A 19,297-nucleotide genomic window follows, 5' to 3' on the forward strand; every position below is an offset into this window, starting at 1 on the left:
GCAAATGAAATGAAATCAGTTTAATAATTTTTTTTTACCTTTGTAATAGTAAACAGGTAGACTCTTCCTTCCTCTTTCTTTAGGTCATTCATGTACATTGGCGCACCTACCAAGAGCACATCTGTAATGGTGTCCTTATTCACATCGACTGCACACAGCACACTACCAAAATAGGAGCCAATCTGCAGGAATAAAGCATATCAACATTAGGGTTCTTCTACTCTTAGTATTACACTACATTTTTATTTACTCAGTCAACAAACAAAAATTGAGCATCTGTTGCCTATAAGGTGCTAGGAACATAAAGACATAACATCGCCCCTTCTCTCCGTTTGTGTCACAATCTAACACTTGCTTCTTAGCACTCAGGGTACACAAAAGTCACCAAAAAAGCACCTGTAAAATACAGATTCCCAAAAGCCATTTCCAGAGACTCTGATGCAATGTCTATAGGCAATCAAGAAAACAGTATTTTAAGCAAGCACTCCAGGTATTTCTGATGCTGGTGGGTAAAAGACCACACTTAAGGAACACTTAGAAGCTTTATGAGGTGTTGTAGACAAAGGCAGGCAGGGAAGAGGGAGGTTGAACAAATAACAGGGCTTCTGTGATAAAACATAAAAGAAAGTGAACGTGTTAGTCATTCAGTCGTGTCCAACCCCATGGACTGTAGCCCATCAGACATCTGTCCATGGGATTCTCCAGGCAAGAATACTGGAGTGGGTTGCCACTCCCATCTCCAGGGGATTTTCCTGACCCAAGGATCAAACCCAGGTCTCCCGCTTTGCAGGAGGATTCTTTACCGTCTGAGCCACCAGGGAAGACCATAAACTTTAAAATACTAAAGAGGAGGAAAATGTATGACCACAGTGGACTTGTGGTCAAGGAAGTCAAAGACTCAGATCTTCCTCCAGGAAAATCCATAGAGACAGTGAATCAGAGTTAATATTAGAGAAGGGAAATCTGTGGATAGTCAGTTTCTCCGATTTAAGGAAGAAAATTTTCTGTTGGTCATTGGAGTACAGTGATGTGCATTTCAAATATGTGCTAAGCTCAGGAGTCAGAACTACTTAGCAAGAAAATAGGACTCTATGGCTTTTGTTCTTATGGACTTGACTGGGAGGCATCACTGGTCCTCATGACCAAACTGCCACACATCAGAAGGAAGTGACAGAGAAAAGGGCTGCTTTACTTTTAGAAATGTCAAACTTGTTGACATTTAGAAATGTCAGAGCCACAGGACACCTGTGCAGGCCCAGATGTCGTAGCTCAGTCTGATGCTCCATTCTCCCTTTGTCTACTTGTTCCTTCTCCAGATCCTTGGTTCCTTGTTGGAGCTTGCCTACAAAGCAGTGGTTAGGTGTCTGTCATCATTGGACTCTAATGACAACTCAACACCATGAAAGCTATGTAGCCTTAGAAAGGTAGTTAAACTCTCAGCAGCTAGTCAAAAGGGGATGGTAGATCTCAGTATTGTGAATATTTAAGGAATATTCAAGTAAACACAAATCACAGAGGCAGCTACAGGGTAGGCACTCAATAAACGTTAGTTTCCATTTCTACTAACTCCTCCCTTCCCACAAGCCTCAGTTGTCCATGAAATTAATTGCACCTGCTTAAACACGGAATTTACCTGGTCACCTCTGTGAGACTGAATAACTGTGACATTGCCATTCTCATTAACACTGTAGAGCACTATCTGGCCAGTATAATTTGCTCGAGGAGCACCAGCAACAAAGTGGACACTGTTCCCAGTAGAAATTGAAGCCACAGAGTAACCTAGGAGAGAAGGGGTTACAGAGTAGGTGCTGTTGAATATCTTGGCCAGATAAGCCTGTGAAGCTAGCAGAGATGATCAGAGGGCCCTTTTGTTAGTGTGACACACAGCTGCTCGTGCTCCTGAGTATAACACGAAGGTCGCATCCTCCTGCTTTTTCTAAGGCGAATTGCTTCTGCCCTTTGGCCAGAAACTCTGCCCTGTGGAGGTGGAACATGTCCCCATAAAGCTGACCCTAGATTCTGCATTGTCCTCATCAGCTCCTTATGAACTCAACAAATATTTGAGAATGAATAACTAAATGAATTTAAAAGGTGGAAATTTGCACAGTGGGAAGAACATAGGCTTTGGAGTCAGTCTCTGGTTCAAAGTTTGGACTCGCTGCTTGTTAAGTTTTTTATCTTTGAGCAAGTAATTAACCTCTTTGGAAAGGTAAAATGAGGATAGTAGTACTGCCTTCAAAGGATAGTTGGAAGTATTTAAATATTATGTAGACAGACTAGCCAACTCAGGGACTGTCCCATAGGAGGTGCTCAAAATTGGTGACTACCTATTACACGAACAGACACATTGGAGACTCCAAATTGATGTAAGACTACCACTTACAGTATTGACTTTTAGGTACTATTTCTATTTTGGAGAAACACAGTCATGTCCCAGGATTAACAACTGCTGGAACAACCAGAAGAGATTAACGAGTCAAACATGCAGTGTTTCATTAAGTAGTTATGGGCTAAGGCCTGACTGGCAGAGGCTGCTGAAATATGTGTAATTAGATGACAGCTCAAGTGTTTTGCTGAACTGATCCTGAAATCCAACAAGAGACTAGTTTAAAGGAAGCAACTTAAATGTGCTGAGCCAAGTGCTGGTAGGTCTTACCTAAATATGAGCTGTGATTTCTGTCTTGCAGAATTTGTTCAAACGCTTGTTTAGAAAAGATCAAATGTCCATGAGGTGTCTTCTGGACCACAGTCCCACTCCAGTCGTAAGCTCCTACTGCACCCAGCATCAGAATATTCTACAATAATTGAAAAATGAGAAGCCTTAAAACAAATCACCTGTAAGGCATAAGAGTGTTGGGTGGGCAAAACATTGAAACAAATGGTCTAAATTTAAAGAAAAAAAAAAACTAAGATGAAGCAAAATAAGCAAAGTATACATGAATTGCTTAGAAAAGAGAGACAACAGGTCAAAAATGGAATCCCCTGTGCCAAGTCTACATCATCAAACTTACACCATACCCAACCTAACTGCAACTTCAACCTTTCCCAGGAAGGTCGTCTTAAACGGTCACTTTGCAATTCCCTGGTTAGCACTAGTGAGGTAATCACCTGAGAGACCCCTTCCATTTTCTACAGCTCCTTAGAGCATCTTTCTGTTTGCTTAATGAAATGCTGCCCAATTCATGAATCATTGTGGTGGTTTAGTAGCTAAGTCATGTATGTCTCTTACAGCCCCATGGACTGTGGCCTGCCAGGCTCCTTTGTCCATGGGATTCTCCAAGCAAGAATACTGGAGTGGGTTGCCATTTCCTTCTCCAGGGGATCTTCCCAACCTAGGGATCAAACCTAGGTCTCCAACACTGCAAGCAGATTCTTTACCGACTGAGTTACAAGAGAATCCCATGAATCGTTGAATAAAGCCAATTAGATCTTCAGATTCACTCAGCTGAATTTTGGTTTTTCAACCAAAAACTTTGTATGTTGATATATCTCCAAATTGTTTTGATACATTTTGTGCTGGAAAAGAAGCCTTCGCATGGGCTGTATTACTTTAGGCTTTGTTTAGTACAACACATTTTAAAGATAAATCTGTACCACAGTACAGGAGGGGCACATAGCCATCTCCCAATTTCCATGCAAAGGCGCACATCTGCAAATGCTGAACAGTTGTAAGCTTTAGAAAGGAGTCAGAAGGGAGCCTCTGGCCTAACGTGTTCCTAAGAAGAGCTCGGGCTATGAGACATGCTCAAGAAACAGGAAGTGATGCTGCCAGAGGAAGAGAGGTGGGCACTGTTCCCCCAGACCCATGTGGTAGCCCTCTTCTGACCTGACTTATCTTCAGCTTCCTTCCTCTTTCTTCTTTTTAACATTTTACTTTATGTATTTTTTGGCTGTGCTGGGTCTTCATTGCAGTGTGTGGTCCTCGCTAGTTGTGGTACACGAGCTTAGCTGCCCTGTGGCATGTGTGGTCTTAGTGCCTCATCAGGGATTGAACCCACATCCCTTGCATCGGAATGCGAATTCTTAACCACTGGACCACCAGAGAAGTCCCTTTCCTCTTTCTTTTTAACTCCTTCTCAAATATTCCTCTCTCTCCTATCCCATCTATTTGAGAATGGCACAGCTACAGAAAGCAATTGAAGATATGATATTTCATCTATGGGAAGAAAAACAGCCATTGGTCAGCACCAGTGAAAGAGGACAGGCCACTCGGCATTGGCTCAAAACCCAATCTGAATATTCAAAGCTATAAGTCATCGCAGGAAGCAGATGGTCAGGATGGGACTTATTTTTAAATTTTTAAAAAAATTAATCAACCAATTAAGTCATTAGTTAATTTTATTTTGGCTGTTAGGTCTAGTTGTCGCTAGATCTTTCGCTGCTGCACACAGACTCTCTAGTTGTGGCACTCGGGCTCTCTAGATGTGGTGGGTGAGCTTAGCTGCTCCAGGGCAAGTGAGATCTTAGTTCCCTGATTAGGGACTGAACTCAAGTCCTCTGCATTGCAAAGAGTATTCTTAATCACTGGACCACCAGGGAAGTCCTTATTTACAAGTTTTTGATCTTAGAAAATATCAGAGATATAATTTTGGGGCTTTGCTGTTATTGTTTAAAATGTATTTTCTTGAAGTATAGTTGACTTACAACATCATATTAATTTCTGCTGTACAACAAAGTGATCTCATTATATAGACATTATTTTCCATATTCTTCTCCATTATGGTTTTCAAGGTATGATTTTGGAATGAAAAATATAAGCCATTAAAAAAATAGGGAAATAATGTGTCCATTCTGAAGATAAGAGACCATGAAATTATGTGAATGACTGTCATAAATCCTGGACTCTAAAATCTGGGTACAGGAAGGAGCTTCAGGAACTATACAAAATTTCAGGAAATTGTGTGAAAAATTCTTTGTGTAGGTTCACTGACATTTTTTCTGAGGGAAAGACCCATAACTTTTAGGAGCATCTCTTAACGATTGATGATCCAGAGAATGTTAGCACCTTTTATTCTACCAAAAAAAAACACCTGATCCTGGGCCTTTATTCAGCCAGTCAAATCCTGTTCCCTGAGTATTTCCCAGGGTCACCTGTCTCCTTGCCTCTTTTACTACTGTTGCACTCATATCCTGAGTAGGATTAGAATCCGAGACCTGTGAGATGGTGTCTCTGAGAAAGAATGGACTTCCCTGAGCTAAGATGTCCCATCTCACTCTTTCTCTAACTCCTTACTTTTTCAACTATTTTTCTGTCTCTGCTGTTAAAAAACAGATATTCAAATAACTCAGAATTCAACCATGACAGTGATGATAAGAGTTTGTGTTTTAAACAAACTTTTCCAGCAGTTGATTGATATAAAGAAAATTCCTACAGTAATAATACCTTGAGTTAATATACTGCCTGTCCCCTGGAGCACTCAAAGGCTTTCTTGTATATTACCATTTTTTTCCATTAAAAAAAATCCCTGTAAAATAGGGGAGGGAAGGCATTCTCAACCTCTGTTTTTTAGATGATAAACCAGCAGCACAAAGAAACTAAATGACCGTGACTAGGAGTGAGAATTGCTGATCACTAGATGGCTGTTTTTCCTATTTCAGGACAAGGCTACTGGGCCCAGAAGTGTCAAGGCAAATGGCAGCATGGCTGGAAGTTATCTGATATACACACATTTTGAGGAGAGTATTCCGCGCTGAATCCCACTTGCGACATTTCCATTTGGAAGTTGTCTCCTCCTTGAACTGTACCTGGGAAATAGCAGTTTCAAAAATTATATCACTGTTACCGATTTTAAATCAAATTTTCAAACACGTGTGCCTACACACACACACACACACACACACGGTTCTGATGTCCACTCAAAAATACAGAACTGGGAGGGAGGAACCTCTAGGGAAGTGTCCTAACAGATGCAGAAATCCACAATGCTTCCCAGGTAGTCTGAAGTTGGCACTAATCTTGATTGTGCATTCATGTATGTATTGGTATACTATGAAATTCCTGACATCAAGAAACACTCAACATAGAGGATGAGGTAAGATGAAAACTGACATGATTATCTTTTCTTTTTAAAAATGATTGTTACTTGCTAAAGACCTAACTGAATTTTTAGCTTTTAAATATTGGTACTAATAAATGCACATGTATCTCAGATATAGTTGGAGGAGCCAGGCAATTGATCTGTGGTGAAGACTGTGTTGAGAGATATTTGGATTTGGCTTCAGGAACCAGGATTCAAGATTGAGGAGGAATTTTACCAATTTAGAGGTTTGGTCCAAGTTCTACATATGTGCTTACCTCTGACACTAGCACATAAGACTCATTTAGAACTCTTTTTCCATATAGAGCAGCCAAAGTGGTTACCTTTCACTAATCTTCACAAAAAGAAAAGTTTGCAGACTGTCACATTAATGTAGTGAAGAATAAAAATGTTTGGATAGATGCTTCCAATGGATAATCAGGAGAAAAAGATTTGACTATAGGGATTAATACTTAATCTATCAGGAGATAAAGATTTGACTATAAGGATTAATACTTAATCTATACAATCCCTTTGATCATAGCAAGTGCTCAATGAAATATTCACTTCATTGCTGAGAGTTATTTGGGTTAACCATCAGGAACTAGGATTTAGGTCACGTGGGACTTTTACCAACTGGGAATTGTTTTTTAGTCCTCCTTACAGTGAGGTCTTAAACATATGATATTTCTACAGTGACTAGACCTCCCAAGCCACAGAAGTAAATTATTATATATCTGGTAAATGTTTCCTCAAAATCTGAACTATTAAAAATCTTCACTGTATTTTTCTAACCTAAAAAGTATACATATTTACTGCAAACAAATTTTAAGAATTTCAGTGTAAATTATGGAAGCCGTATAAAAAGGTAAAACTATTTATGATTATAATAGACGGTACTACATTGCTGCTCCCAAAGGTTATACAATTTATAATCTTATCAATAGTGTATGAGCTTCTGTGCTTCCCCATAATCTCCCCAAGATTAAACATTACTAATCTTTGTTGTCTTTTAGGCACAAAGAAACATTGATTTAATTTAAATTTTAAAATAATTACTAAAATTGGGAATATTTTCTTTTGTTGATTGACCATTTGTATTTCATCTTTTATAAGCTATGTAGTCATCATTATTTATTTTCCTTATTGATGCTACTTATGAGTTCTCTTTGTATAAGGTATATGTGAAGTGAAAGTTGCTCAGTTGTGTCTGACTCTTTGTGACCCCACGGACTATATAGTCCATGGAATTCTCCAGGCCCGAATACTGGAGTAGCCTTTCCCTTCTCCAAGGGATCGAACCCAGGTCTCTCGTATTGCAGGTGGATTCTTTACCAGCTGAGCCACAAGGGAAGCCAATTAATTAAAAGAGTGTTTGGTAATAAAGAATTTTTTAAGGTTTTTAAGAACATGTTACTTTTTTTTATTTTTTCAATTTTTATTGGAGTATAGTTGATTATAATGTCATGTTAGTTTCTGCTGTACAGCAAAGTGATTTAATTATACATATATGTACTCTTTTGTAGATTCTTTTCCCATATAGGCCATGACAGAGTACTGAGTAGAGTTCCCTGTGCTATACAGTAGGTCTTTATTATCTATTTTATGGACAGTAGTGTGGATATGTTAGTCCCAATCCCCCAATTATCCCTTCTGTTCCCCTTATATGCTGGTAAGTTTGTATCTTTGAAAAGTGTTTGAAAGAAAATTCTGAGAAGGAGTTCTTTTACCTTCAATGCTGAAAATTTGTTCTCCTATTGTCCCAGCCTTTTCTAGTAGATCTGCTTCATCAGAGACATTGAAAAAGTGTCTTTCTGTTGGAATACTGGCAATAGCTTTAATTTCCTTTATTAAATTTTTAGTATCCAGGGCGTTTCTGTTTAAGTACCCAAGAACCTTGAAAACAGAGGGAGAGAGGAGAGGGCCATCAGTGCTGTACTTTAATTTTCCTGTTAATATTTTCTAGACTATTTTTTAACACGATAGGCCTTTCACAGAAGTAAAATAAGCAACACTTCCATATCATTTTGGTTGGCATGACCGAAAATCAGCAAGATGCTGAGATAGAGTAAAAATATTCTTTTATATGAAGCTATGAACAGGCAATAAGAAAGTATAGTCTTAAAGGAATATTTCCCTATGAACTGAAAGACCAGTAAAAAGAAAAGCCACTTACTGCTATGCCAAACCTCAGTATATTGTCTTTGTTACATTGATCAATCACAGCTTTCAACTTTGAACCATCATGGGATTCACCATCAGTTACAACCACCATAACTTTGGTAGCACCTGGTCGTCCACCAGCAGCCGTTGAATAAGCGGTATCTCTGTGGCAGATAAAATAAAAACTCACTCTCGATGGATAAAGTTAATACATGGACCTCTGGTTAGAAAAGTGACTATGAAACTGACTTCTTTGAATATAACCTATTGCGACTTAGAATTGCTCTATCAGTTCTGGTGACATTTTAACTATATTATATTTGTAGTTTGTAGTAGAGACACATACAAGAATGTAAATCTCACTTGGCATTAAAAATAGCTCCCATGGTTTTCATAGTGTGTGTGTATGTGTATTCACATCAGGAATCCTTAGAATTATCCTCTGCTAAGAAAATTAAACTCATCAACAGAGCAAAGATAATTCATTTTGTCATAAATTTTACTCATTGGATCTGCATTTTTCCAATAACAAATTGCTTTTTTAAAAGTAATAAATATATATGGTAAAAGAAATCTAAAGCATTTGGAAAGTTATAAAACAAAAAGTTTACATCAAGCCACTATTTCAAAGGTAATCACTATTATCAGTTTGTTTCCTTCTAGAAAATGTTGCATATAGAGAAATATATGCAAAATTTACTCCTTAAACTTTTATGTGGGGACATATTTTATATAGTGGTTTTTCATTTTGATGGAGAGCTTTCCATACCAGCACATATAGAACTCTCCTTGTGTTTAATTTGATTTCTAAATTTTCATTTAAAAAATACTCATTTTATATAATTTTAGAGGTAAATTTCCATTTACAGTTATTATAAAATATTGACTATATTCTCCTTGTTGTATTACATCCTTGAGCCTTATACCCAATAATTTGTGCCTCCCACTCCCCTACCTTTATATTGCATTCCCACCACCCCACTAGTAATCACTAGTTTAGAACTCTCCTTTTTTAATGGCTATGTAATATTTCATTGTTTTGAGGAACCATAGTTTATTTAACCAACTCCCCATTATTATGCATTTAGGCCATTTTTGGTTTTACAAATAATGCTATAATGAATGTCCTTGCGTATGTATCTTGGCATACTTTTTCAAATGCATCAGTAGTATAAAATCATGGCAATGAAAGTATTTGGACAAAGGATTTACACATTTCAAATTTTGATAAATATAGTACTAAATTGTTCTTTAAATTTCTTCCAATTTATACTGCTATCAGTGTACAAGAATGCAATTTTCTCCATCTCCTTTCCTTAACAATGAGGACTGTTAATACTTTTTAATCTGGGATACTCTTATAAGTGAAAAATAATATATTATTGTTGTTTTATTATGTACTTTTTAACTATGAAGAATGACGAGTATTTTTATGTTTATTAGCCATTTATATTTCTTTTTTCATGAACTCTTGATATTTCTTTACATTTGCTAATTTTTGTTTTTCATCATTTTCCTGATTAGTAAAATTTCTGTTAATAAAGAAAATTATCCTTTGTCATATATGCTGTAAATAATTTTTTCAGTTCATTAATCATTTTTAAAATTTTAGTGATGTTGATATTGTGCAGAAATTTTATATTTTTGTATAATCAAATCCATTACTTTTTGTGTCTGTCTTTTATATTTGACATGTCATTTTAAAAGGGTCTTATCTCTAAGACTTTTATTTTTCATCAGCCCAGTTTTCTCATAGTCCTTTAGTTGTTTCATTTTCTTAGATTTAAACTGAAATTTGTTTTGATTCAACAAGCAGGGATTCAGCTTTTGGTTAGCCAGGTGTCCAACAACGTTTTCCCTGTCTATTGAATTCTCTTGTTGCACATTCTTTCTGGTGTCATCATATAGGTTTACCACCGCCACTTACATGACGACAATTTAAAATCTATATTTTCTTCCATTCAGCCCTCCCATCTTCAAGTTTGTGTATTCAATGCATTGAATATTTTCACCTGAAAGTGTACAGAGTTCTTTAATTCAACATGTTTAAAACTGAGAATATAATTTTATTTCCTAAAGCTTTTCTGTGTTCTATATAGCAGAATATAGAAATATTGAAAAATAGTTCATATTTCTCAACCAAATTTGAATTCTTATACTCACATCAAATAATTTTTTAAGTGAATTATACTCTTTATGACATACAGTAGAGCTCATGTCTGACTATAAATTTGCTGAGAGTAGAAACTATGCCTCATTTAGTCTTGATGACCTGTGTGTGTGTTAAGTTGCTTTGGGCAAGTCTGACTCTTTGCAACCCTATGGAATGCAGCCTGTCCATGGGGCTCCTCTGTCCGTGGGATTCTCTAGGCAAGAATACTGGAGTGGGTTGCCATTCCCTTCTCCAGAGGATCTTTCCGACCCAAGGATTGAACCCAGGTCTCTTATATCTCCTGCATGGGCAGGTGGGTTCTTTACTACTAGCGTCACCTGGGAAACCCATGATTATCTGCAGGGCTTGGAACAGTAAATTGTAACTTTAGGCACCAAATCAAATAAGATCAACAGAAAATGGAAACATTCACTGAAGGAGTATCAGAATTCTATTTGATGTTGTAAAGAAACAGATCAAGAAAGAGAAAGAAGAAGAAAGAGAAAAAGAATTCGATGTAATTAAATTCTGGAATGAATGAGTAAAAAGGTGGTTCTCCTCACAATGGAAAGACTCCTGTTAGCTCGGAAAATAATGATGAGAGAGGGATGACAGGGAGAAAAACAAAGTTTTGAAAAGATCATAAGAGCCATATGAGTCCCATTTTCTCAGAAAGTGCCTATTCTCCCTGAGAAGAAAGCTTGCCAGGCCCCTAGGCTCTTTCCAGGGAAAAATGTCACACCCACATTCCCTTCTAAAAATAAAGGCTCTTTACTGTTTCTAACTCCTAGGAGGCCATTTTTCTACGTCATCTTAGTCCTCCCCTCAGCCTGCTTTACTGAACGAGGAAGGGTACTTTGCATAATAGCTATTGGCCAGCAGCCGATGAGAAAGCTTGGCTCCAAAGCAAAACTCAATAGGGACATAACTTAACCAAACCAATCATATCTTCTCTTGTAGGGCATCTACTCTTGAGACATATAGGGAGAGTCAGCAGTTGACAGAACCAGCAACTAGAACACAGAATATACTGAAAAAAGAAAGGACAGATATTATAGGAAATGCAGAAATAGAAAAGGACAGGATGTGGTGACTGGCCAGATTATGTGACCTAAAGAGGAGTAGAAAGAATAAAATAAACCATTAAGTTTACACTCTGAATAACAAGGAGGAAAGGTGGACAATGAATCAAATGGCAGAGTCACGAGGAGGGGAAGGGAAAAGCACAGGGCCAGTTTAGGAAGCACTCAGTTTGACAAGTGAGCCAACACTCCAAATAAAGATACTCGGCATCAGCTGGACACCAGTGTGAATTCTGAGAGAGGTCAGGGCTGATGACATAGCCGTAGGGTAAGCCAGGCAGGGCTGATGGCTCATGTAACCATGAGAGTGGATACAACACCTAAGAGAAAAAGAGCTATGAAAGAAGGACTCTGTTTAGTGAAGAAAAACTAGGAAAAGGAGCCAATGAAGAGGCAAACTTGTTGACAAAAGTTGGCAGGTTTTCAAGAAGTGTGTGGTGTCAAGGCATCTGGGGTTGAAATAGCACCGCATGCTCATTATTGTCAAATGATAAGGGAAGCTAAAGAGGATGAGGCTTGAGGCAAAACCACATTTACCTGGTGGCAGAGCCATATGTTTCAGGGATATGAAGAAAGGAACATAGATACTTCTTTTAAGGAATTATGGCAGTGGAAGGAAGGCACAACCAGATGGAAAAGGGCAAAAAGTAGGTTTAAAGGAAGATGAGCGTACTGTTCTCATTTATAATTTTTAAACAATATGAGAATGTTTAGCACTTTTTTGGTAAAGGTATCTGATCAAATCAGAGTGAAGATGAAGGTCAGCAGTGCTAAGAAAATAGAGACACTGAGCTAAGAATTAGGAGAGTGTTATATAGTTATGAAATTGCCCCAGATAGTAAGCAGAATGAGTCCTTCAATTCAGACTCCTATGTCATTAACACTTAAGATTCTATGGCTATTCTTAATTTGGCTGAAGTATCCCACTAGCTCAAGTTGTTTGTGGTCTTAATAAATAGTAACAAATAATTGCATTAATAAATAGTAACAAATAATTGCAGATTGCTCTGTGTCCAACTTAACCCAAGGTCTTTTAATTTCATTTTATTTACTTCATATAAAATATTAAAAAATCTTATAAAAGTCACAGAAATCAAAGATTTAAAAATTTTATTCCCTTATGCCTTCTCAAAGTGTTCAAGTAAAAGAATGTTCAGACTTGTCTACTCTACTAGTTCTGAGAAGAAGGGCAGGAAGAGAAGGGGACGACAGAGAATGAGATGGCTGGATGGCATCACTGACTCGATGGACGTGAGTCTGAGTGAACTCCAGGAGTTGGTGATGGACAGGGAGGCCTGGAGCGCTGTGATTCATGGGGTCGCAAAGAGTCAGATGCGACTGAGCGACTGAACTGAACTGAACTGACCACATATTTAGGTTTCCCACGTGGTGCAGTAGTAAAGAATCCACCTGCCAATGCAGGAAATGCAAGAGATGTGGGTTCAATCCCTGTGCTGGGAAGACACACTGGAGGAGGAAATGGCAACCCACTCTAGTATTCTTGCCTGGAGAATCCCATGGACAGAGGAGCCTGGTAGGCTACAGTCCACAGGGTTGCAAAGAGTTGGACACGACTGAGCAACTGAGCATGCATGCACCATATATTTTTCTTTGTCTTTTCTTAATTATGAGCACTTTTTATTTTATATTTTATCAACATATTGACCTATTAGCATCATAACTTACCTTGCATACTGAATTGCTTTGAAGGTATTTGTAAGGTCTCCACCATATTGGAATGTCTGCGATGTGGCTTTAATCATTTCATCTTTGGATTTAAAAGTATTCAGGTTAAACACAACTCTTGGATTATTGGCATATTGAATTAACCCCATCTTTAAGAGAAAAGAAGTTTATTACAGGCTTGTCATTGTTATAAATCATTCCTATGTAACCAATATAATAAAAATCAGAAGTGCATTTATATATGGGCTGATAGCTTAAGGGAATCATTTCCAAATTTTTTCTTAAGAATAGTTATTTTTCTTCCAATAGGATAACTTCCCTGTCAGAGGCCATCAGTGTACAGCAGTGGGACTTATTGACAAGCATGATAATGTGCCATTTATGTGCCATATGGTTCTCAAGAATAATAGCTGCAGCTTTTAAAGCACTGCCATATGGATGAATAGTAGAATAAAGTTCATAACAGGAAGATTTAAATAGATTTTCTAGTTACAAAAGGATATATACATGTTAACCATTACAAGCAATCATGAATGGAATATAACATCTCATCAACTGAGGGTAATTATCTAATAAACAAGGAAGTATAGTTGAATACTAGGAAAAGTGACTGCTAATCAATGCAGTCAGTATAAATGTTTTCACTGTGCTGGATTTCCTCTCATCACAGATGTTAGAAAGGAAGCTGCTATATGTGTGTTCTGGACAGGACATTTCTGGTCTTCAGGGAAAATGCCACTGGAGAGTCTTATTTGGGAGAGCTGAGACGTAGGACAACTTCGGAACAAGACGTTTGAGCACATACCCTAATCCTTTAGATCAAGGAGGTCAAACACTTTGGTTAATGTCCTTGTACTCAGCACTGAGATCACTCCCTATGCCTAGGATTTGGGGTTTCCAGAGTGGGAAGTGGTTATAAGAAAATCAGTGGTAAAAGAGTCGCTGAAATAGAGGCCAGTGTGTAAGGAAGGTGGAATGGGCAAGGCCTGGATTTCTGAGATCAATCAGCTGCTTTTGCCAGGAAGGCCTAGGAAAATGACCAAAAAAACATGATATTGTTGAATTCCTCTCTTCAAGGTAAGATGTAAGACTTGAGAGAGAGGAAAGGACCAACGGAAACTCTTAAGAATCTCAAAATCTAAGCTGAGAGGAAGAGAGTGGTGACCCCCTGACACAGCCCCACAACTTCTGTGTGAGAGGGAGGAAGGTGGAAGAGAAGATGTGGCAGATTAGGGCTTACAGAAAGGTCACATTTAGGTTGGAAGAAGATGCTGAGTAAAACCACTTTTAGATATGAAGGAGATGCACTGGGGTTGCAAGATAGAAGAAGGTCAGGAATTCCACATGGAAACTATTAAACACAGTAAGTGACGTTACAGAGGTAATTCATTTAGAGACAGAAAATAAATAGATACAGATGAAAACTTCTCTTATGAGGGGCTTCAACAGCGATGTTCTCTAGAAACCAGTATGATACTTAGTCTTATTTAACAGAATTTTCAGTGAAAGCCCACAGTGAAACCTTCAAAGTTTTGAGGGATATTAATATCCTCTTGGTATTGAAAAGCAATGTCAATGGGGAAAACATGCAACAGTATTTTACAATACTGTATAGAGATGCAGAAAGGCAAATTTCAATACAGATAACTGCAAAGCATTTAGGGGAAAGTGTTCTAATAACTGTTGGGCCTTGGAGCATCAGATGCAACATAGGAACTGGTAACTCTGTAAACTGGTTCCTGTTGATATTGGTTCAATATTTTCCTACAGCCAGGATGACCCAGAAAATGGCAGATCCAACAAGAAAGAAAGAAAAAACCCAAAACTTTAAAAATGCTATTCAGTGTTATAAAAGCAGGACCTTTCTGCTCCTTAATTTTGGTTACCTACCACAGGAAGAATGAAAACCAAAGACTCTTTAAAACATAAAGTTACACAAAACTATTGAAAGGACTTCTGTTAAGAATGGAAGTTTAGCCTAGACTATGACACTGAACTAAAAGTTGCTCAGTCGTGTCCAACTCTTTGTGACCCCCATGGACTATAGAGTCCATGGAATTCTCTAGGCCAGAATACTGGAGTGGGTAGCCTTTCCTTTCCCCAGGGGATCTTCCCAGCCCGGGGACTGAACCCAGATCTCCCCCATTGCAGGCAGACTCTTTACCAGCTGAACCACAAGGGAAACCCAAGAATACTGGAGTGGGGAGCCTATGCCTTCTCCAGAGGAGCTTCCCATCCCAGGAATTGAACCGGGGCCTCCTGCGTTGCAGGCAGATTCTTTGCCAACTGAGCTATGGCAGAAATATGCTGTCTATGAACTTATTTATAAAAATCCTAGACTTAAAAAATAATTTTTTCACCAGTAAAAAGAGAAAGTTACCATTATTAGTCCAAGTGTGTGTAAAAAAAACATACATAATGGATTTTTAAATGTACTGATTAGTGCATGAGTTAATGGAAGAAAAACTTAGCAACAAAAGATAATTAAGATGCTATATCACATATCCAATGCCTGTGTCAGAAATAGGAACCCATGCTTAAAAGACCAGCATTAGGCAAAGTTACAATAGAAGAACTCAACGTAGCACAAATTTCAATTAACTTTCAAGATTACCATTAAATGCCTTTAATATGGGGATTGGACAAATGCAAAGATGAAGATCTCATCTCTAGTAATATTTTCTAAGAAACCTGTGGGTTAGGGTCTATATAAAGGATGTCCATACCTGTGTCTTTGTGGGGCCTATATCTAGGCCTTGTACAAATTTTTCCAAAAAGTTCTTTACTGCATCCCAGGGATAAATACTGTTTGATTCATCACATACAACCACAACATCTATGAAGGAAGGGCAGGCTACATAGGAAATGACAAAAGAAACATATTTCCATAGGTAAGACAAAGGTCACATCCACATGAAATGCGACAGAGTAAAAGAGAATGGCACTTGCTGATACAATTTTTCCCCTCTTTTAAAGTAAGGCATTGCTCAGACCCTTGGCACATTCATAACTTACTCTGAACTGCAGGCGCAAAGCTGGTCCGCAACTGAAAATCAGGACTGACATCAGAGCAAACGCCGGTTGTGTAATACTGACTTCCACACTGCTGTGCCCACAGGGGACCACAGGTCTTAAAAAAAATGAGAACAATGACAAAATACATAGAAAATGTTAACCTTCCACCTTGCCATTTGTGAAGCTCAGGAATCATTTCCCTTTTAAGACACTAGGAATCATCAACTCTTGAAACTAACAAGTCAACAACGCCTTTGAGAGAAAGTACACTGGAGCCCACAGGGGGAAGGAGAGGGTGGCAGACGTGCTATGCCCGGTGGCAGGCGTCTCGAGGACAGGGACAACGGGACTGTCAGTGTAGGGAGGAGCCCATCAGGTGACCCACCAAACCAGAGAAAAGGGGTGCTGTCCTTCCAGAGAACAACCAGGAGAAAAAAGGGGCCAAGTTCATTTTTTGTCTCTCAGGTACCCGGGTCTCACCTGCCTCATCTATAAAATGAGGATGATCAGACCTCCTAACTTAAGGCTGTTGTGAAGACAAAATGAGTCTATGTCTATGAAACACTTAGAACAGTACTGGGTAAATAGCAAATGATATGTCATTGTTAGCCAGCCTCATTAGCAGTATTATACCTTGAACATATGTCTCCTCCTGTCCCTTCCATTTTCACTATTCAGGACAAATAATAAACCCTGTGTCTCCATGGGCCAGGCAGAGAGCTTGGGCCAGGTGTAGACACCACGGTGAGTGAAGAGCCCACACCTGCTGTGCAGGGCAGACCACTGTGGCTCCTGCCCACTGGCTGCTGTGAAACAGGCCCTGTGTGGCTGAACCTCCCAAATTCTCAAGGAGAATCAAAGCAAAAACTTTCTGTGAAAATTTATAATTAAAACAAAAAAACACCCTTGAAACACTCTACATGCTAAACAAACACACAGGAACTAGCAGGCTCATGAACTGCCAGTTTTTAACTCTGCAGTTATCAAAGCATTTCTTTGAGGACTTCAGAGCTGCCTACGTCCACTCCCTAGAACCTTCAGTCATCCAAGCTGGCGCTTGTCTTCGTGTGCACATCATACTCCAGTTATTAATATCACCATTAACCCAGTCCCAAAGCTCTCCCTTTCAGTAGCCCTTGAACGGCAAGAACTCCTGATTAAATCATGTGGGAAATATCAAGTGTCTGTGTGTTAGTTGCTCAGTCATGTCTGACTCTTTGGACTGTAACCCATCAGGCTCCTCTGTCCATGGAATTCTCCAGGCAAGAACACGGGAGTGGGTTGCCATGCCCTTCTCCAGGGGATCTTCCCAACCAAGGGATTGAACCCAGGTCTCCTGCATTGCAGGCAGAAAATATTAGGTTAAATACAAATCATTAGATGTGGAACGAGAAAAAATGGGGAAGACAAGTCTAGTCATGATCTTAAAAAAATCTGCAAAGTTTAACCTTATGTAAAGCTGTGGAACAACTATTAAAACTTAACTGAAAAGTGTGGACTTGCACAAAGTGATTGGAAGAATGAAAGGGAACTTATTTGACCCAGTTTAATTGTTGGTAGCTCAAAGGAGAAGCAGCTGTGGTCATATTTCATGCTCAATGAGCAAGGCACAGTTTTTCCCTTATAAAACTGGTTCATTTTGCCAATTAGGGGAGAATCACAATTGATGCCTTGGGTATGTTTACCGAATGAGATACCAATTACTGATTTCCTACATCCACACCCCCAAATTGGTGTAGCTTAATCACCCTGAAAAACACTAACTCATGAAGTATTCAAAAATATTTTTTGGTTGTAAAAGCAATGGAAAACAACATTAAGGAGTTGAAATTAGAATATGCCAATTGTTAATGCCAGAACAACATTCCGACTTTAAGCCCAGAACTTAAGAAGTTTCAAAAAATGTGATGATTGTCAGTCTTTTCCACAGTATTCTTAAAAGTATCTTGAGATTTTGACCTTTTAGGTATGGAAAGGAAACCTTAGCTTTTTTTCTTTTTCCTTTCTTTTTTTTCTCTTTCCCTCTTTCCTTCTACTTGCTATACTGACTATTAAATTAACCTCAAATTCTCTTCAACTTCATTTTATATATAAGGTTTATAAAAGGTTTTACAGTTACATAAAAATTGATAAAGTTACAGATTAAAAATCTGAAGTTACAGCTTAAAAACTTTGAAGCATATTCTGTAATCCCTATACCTCAATATATTTGCTTTTTTAATTTATTTAACTTTAAAAAAAGAAACAAGAAAGACAAAACAACCCTATGATAAAGACTTCAGAAGATTATAAACCAGGAAGATTCATTGAAATACTCATGTATGCATTGATCTAACATATATTATAAGCAACACCTAATTTACTAGGTGGTACCAAAGTCTAATATCTCTCAGGAAAAACAGAATCATATTGTTCAATATTGATTACATTTTTAGAGAAATCTGTTTATATACACAGGCTTTTAAGTTAGCATGTCAATGCAACATGTCATAATCAAGCTTTCTAAGATGATTTTAACAGAGATATACAACTAAGTTACACCTACATGGGTTGGTAGAAATGTCAAATGAGGTTGGATTTTTGTTTGCTTTTAAACTCTTTTTTCCTTTCTTTTATCTTTTGGTGTGTGATGATTTTTTTTTTTTTAACATACTCGTGTCTTTTAACAATTTTCTATATTATTTTTTCTGTTAGTTCCAAGGTCAGAAATTCTCTCAGAAAACTTCCATTTTCTTCTAGTTTTTAAGATTAACTCTTTAGTTCACTTGGAAGTATACCTGGATATGCAAAATATTCACCAATTAATTGTCCCCAGACTACTTGTTAAATACAGCATTCTCTTTTACTCTGATTTGTGGTGGTCTTTACACAGTGTTCTAGAAACTAAATGAGAGTAAATGCTAACATGAAATGAGTCCAGATCATTGCTTTAAATAATATCAGAGTAGTCAATGATTAGCAGAAATTATTAAAAACAAAAGTACTTCGTAGCTTTGAAACCTGCTTTCTGAACTAGCTGTACCTATCCAGAATGTTTCTACAGGAAGGGGAAATCAGAGCTAGAATTCTGTTGTTATCAACAAATACAAAACACATTTTTCAAGGGCAAAGAATCGCTGTTCCTTCTGCCCTCTTTCCCCAAAACATTCTGTGGCAATATTTTTGCTAAATATCTTAAGATG

The 19,297-nt window shown here is 38.0% G+C and overlaps 1 protein-coding gene across 1 annotated transcript in view; it reads right to left on the reverse strand.

The window, feature by feature from the left end:
- ITGA2 (integrin subunit alpha 2) overlaps nt 1-19,297 on the reverse strand; it is a 108,758-nt gene that overhangs the window by 37,035 nt on the left and 52,426 nt on the right. The window contains exons 5-13 of the mRNA XM_019982863.2: nt 16,116-16,230; nt 15,827-15,954; nt 13,101-13,249; nt 8,194-8,344; nt 7,748-7,913; nt 5,669-5,745; nt 2,657-2,795; nt 1,634-1,779; nt 39-182 (exon numbers count right to left, since the gene is read on the reverse strand). Of these exons, the coding sequence (XP_019838422.2) occupies nt 39-182; nt 1,634-1,779; nt 2,657-2,795; nt 5,669-5,745; nt 7,748-7,913; nt 8,194-8,344; nt 13,101-13,249; nt 15,827-15,954; nt 16,116-16,230 (1,215 nt within the window). The remainder of the gene's footprint in view (nt 1-38; nt 183-1,633; nt 1,780-2,656; nt 2,796-5,668; nt 5,746-7,747; nt 7,914-8,193; nt 8,345-13,100; nt 13,250-15,826; nt 15,955-16,115; nt 16,231-19,297) is intronic.

The sequence above is a fragment of the Bos indicus genome, chromosome 20 (assembly GCF_029378745.1).
Source record: "Bos indicus isolate NIAB-ARS_2022 breed Sahiwal x Tharparkar chromosome 20, NIAB-ARS_B.indTharparkar_mat_pri_1.0, whole genome shotgun sequence".
NCBI lineage: Eukaryota > Metazoa > Chordata > Mammalia > Artiodactyla > Bovidae > Bos > Bos indicus.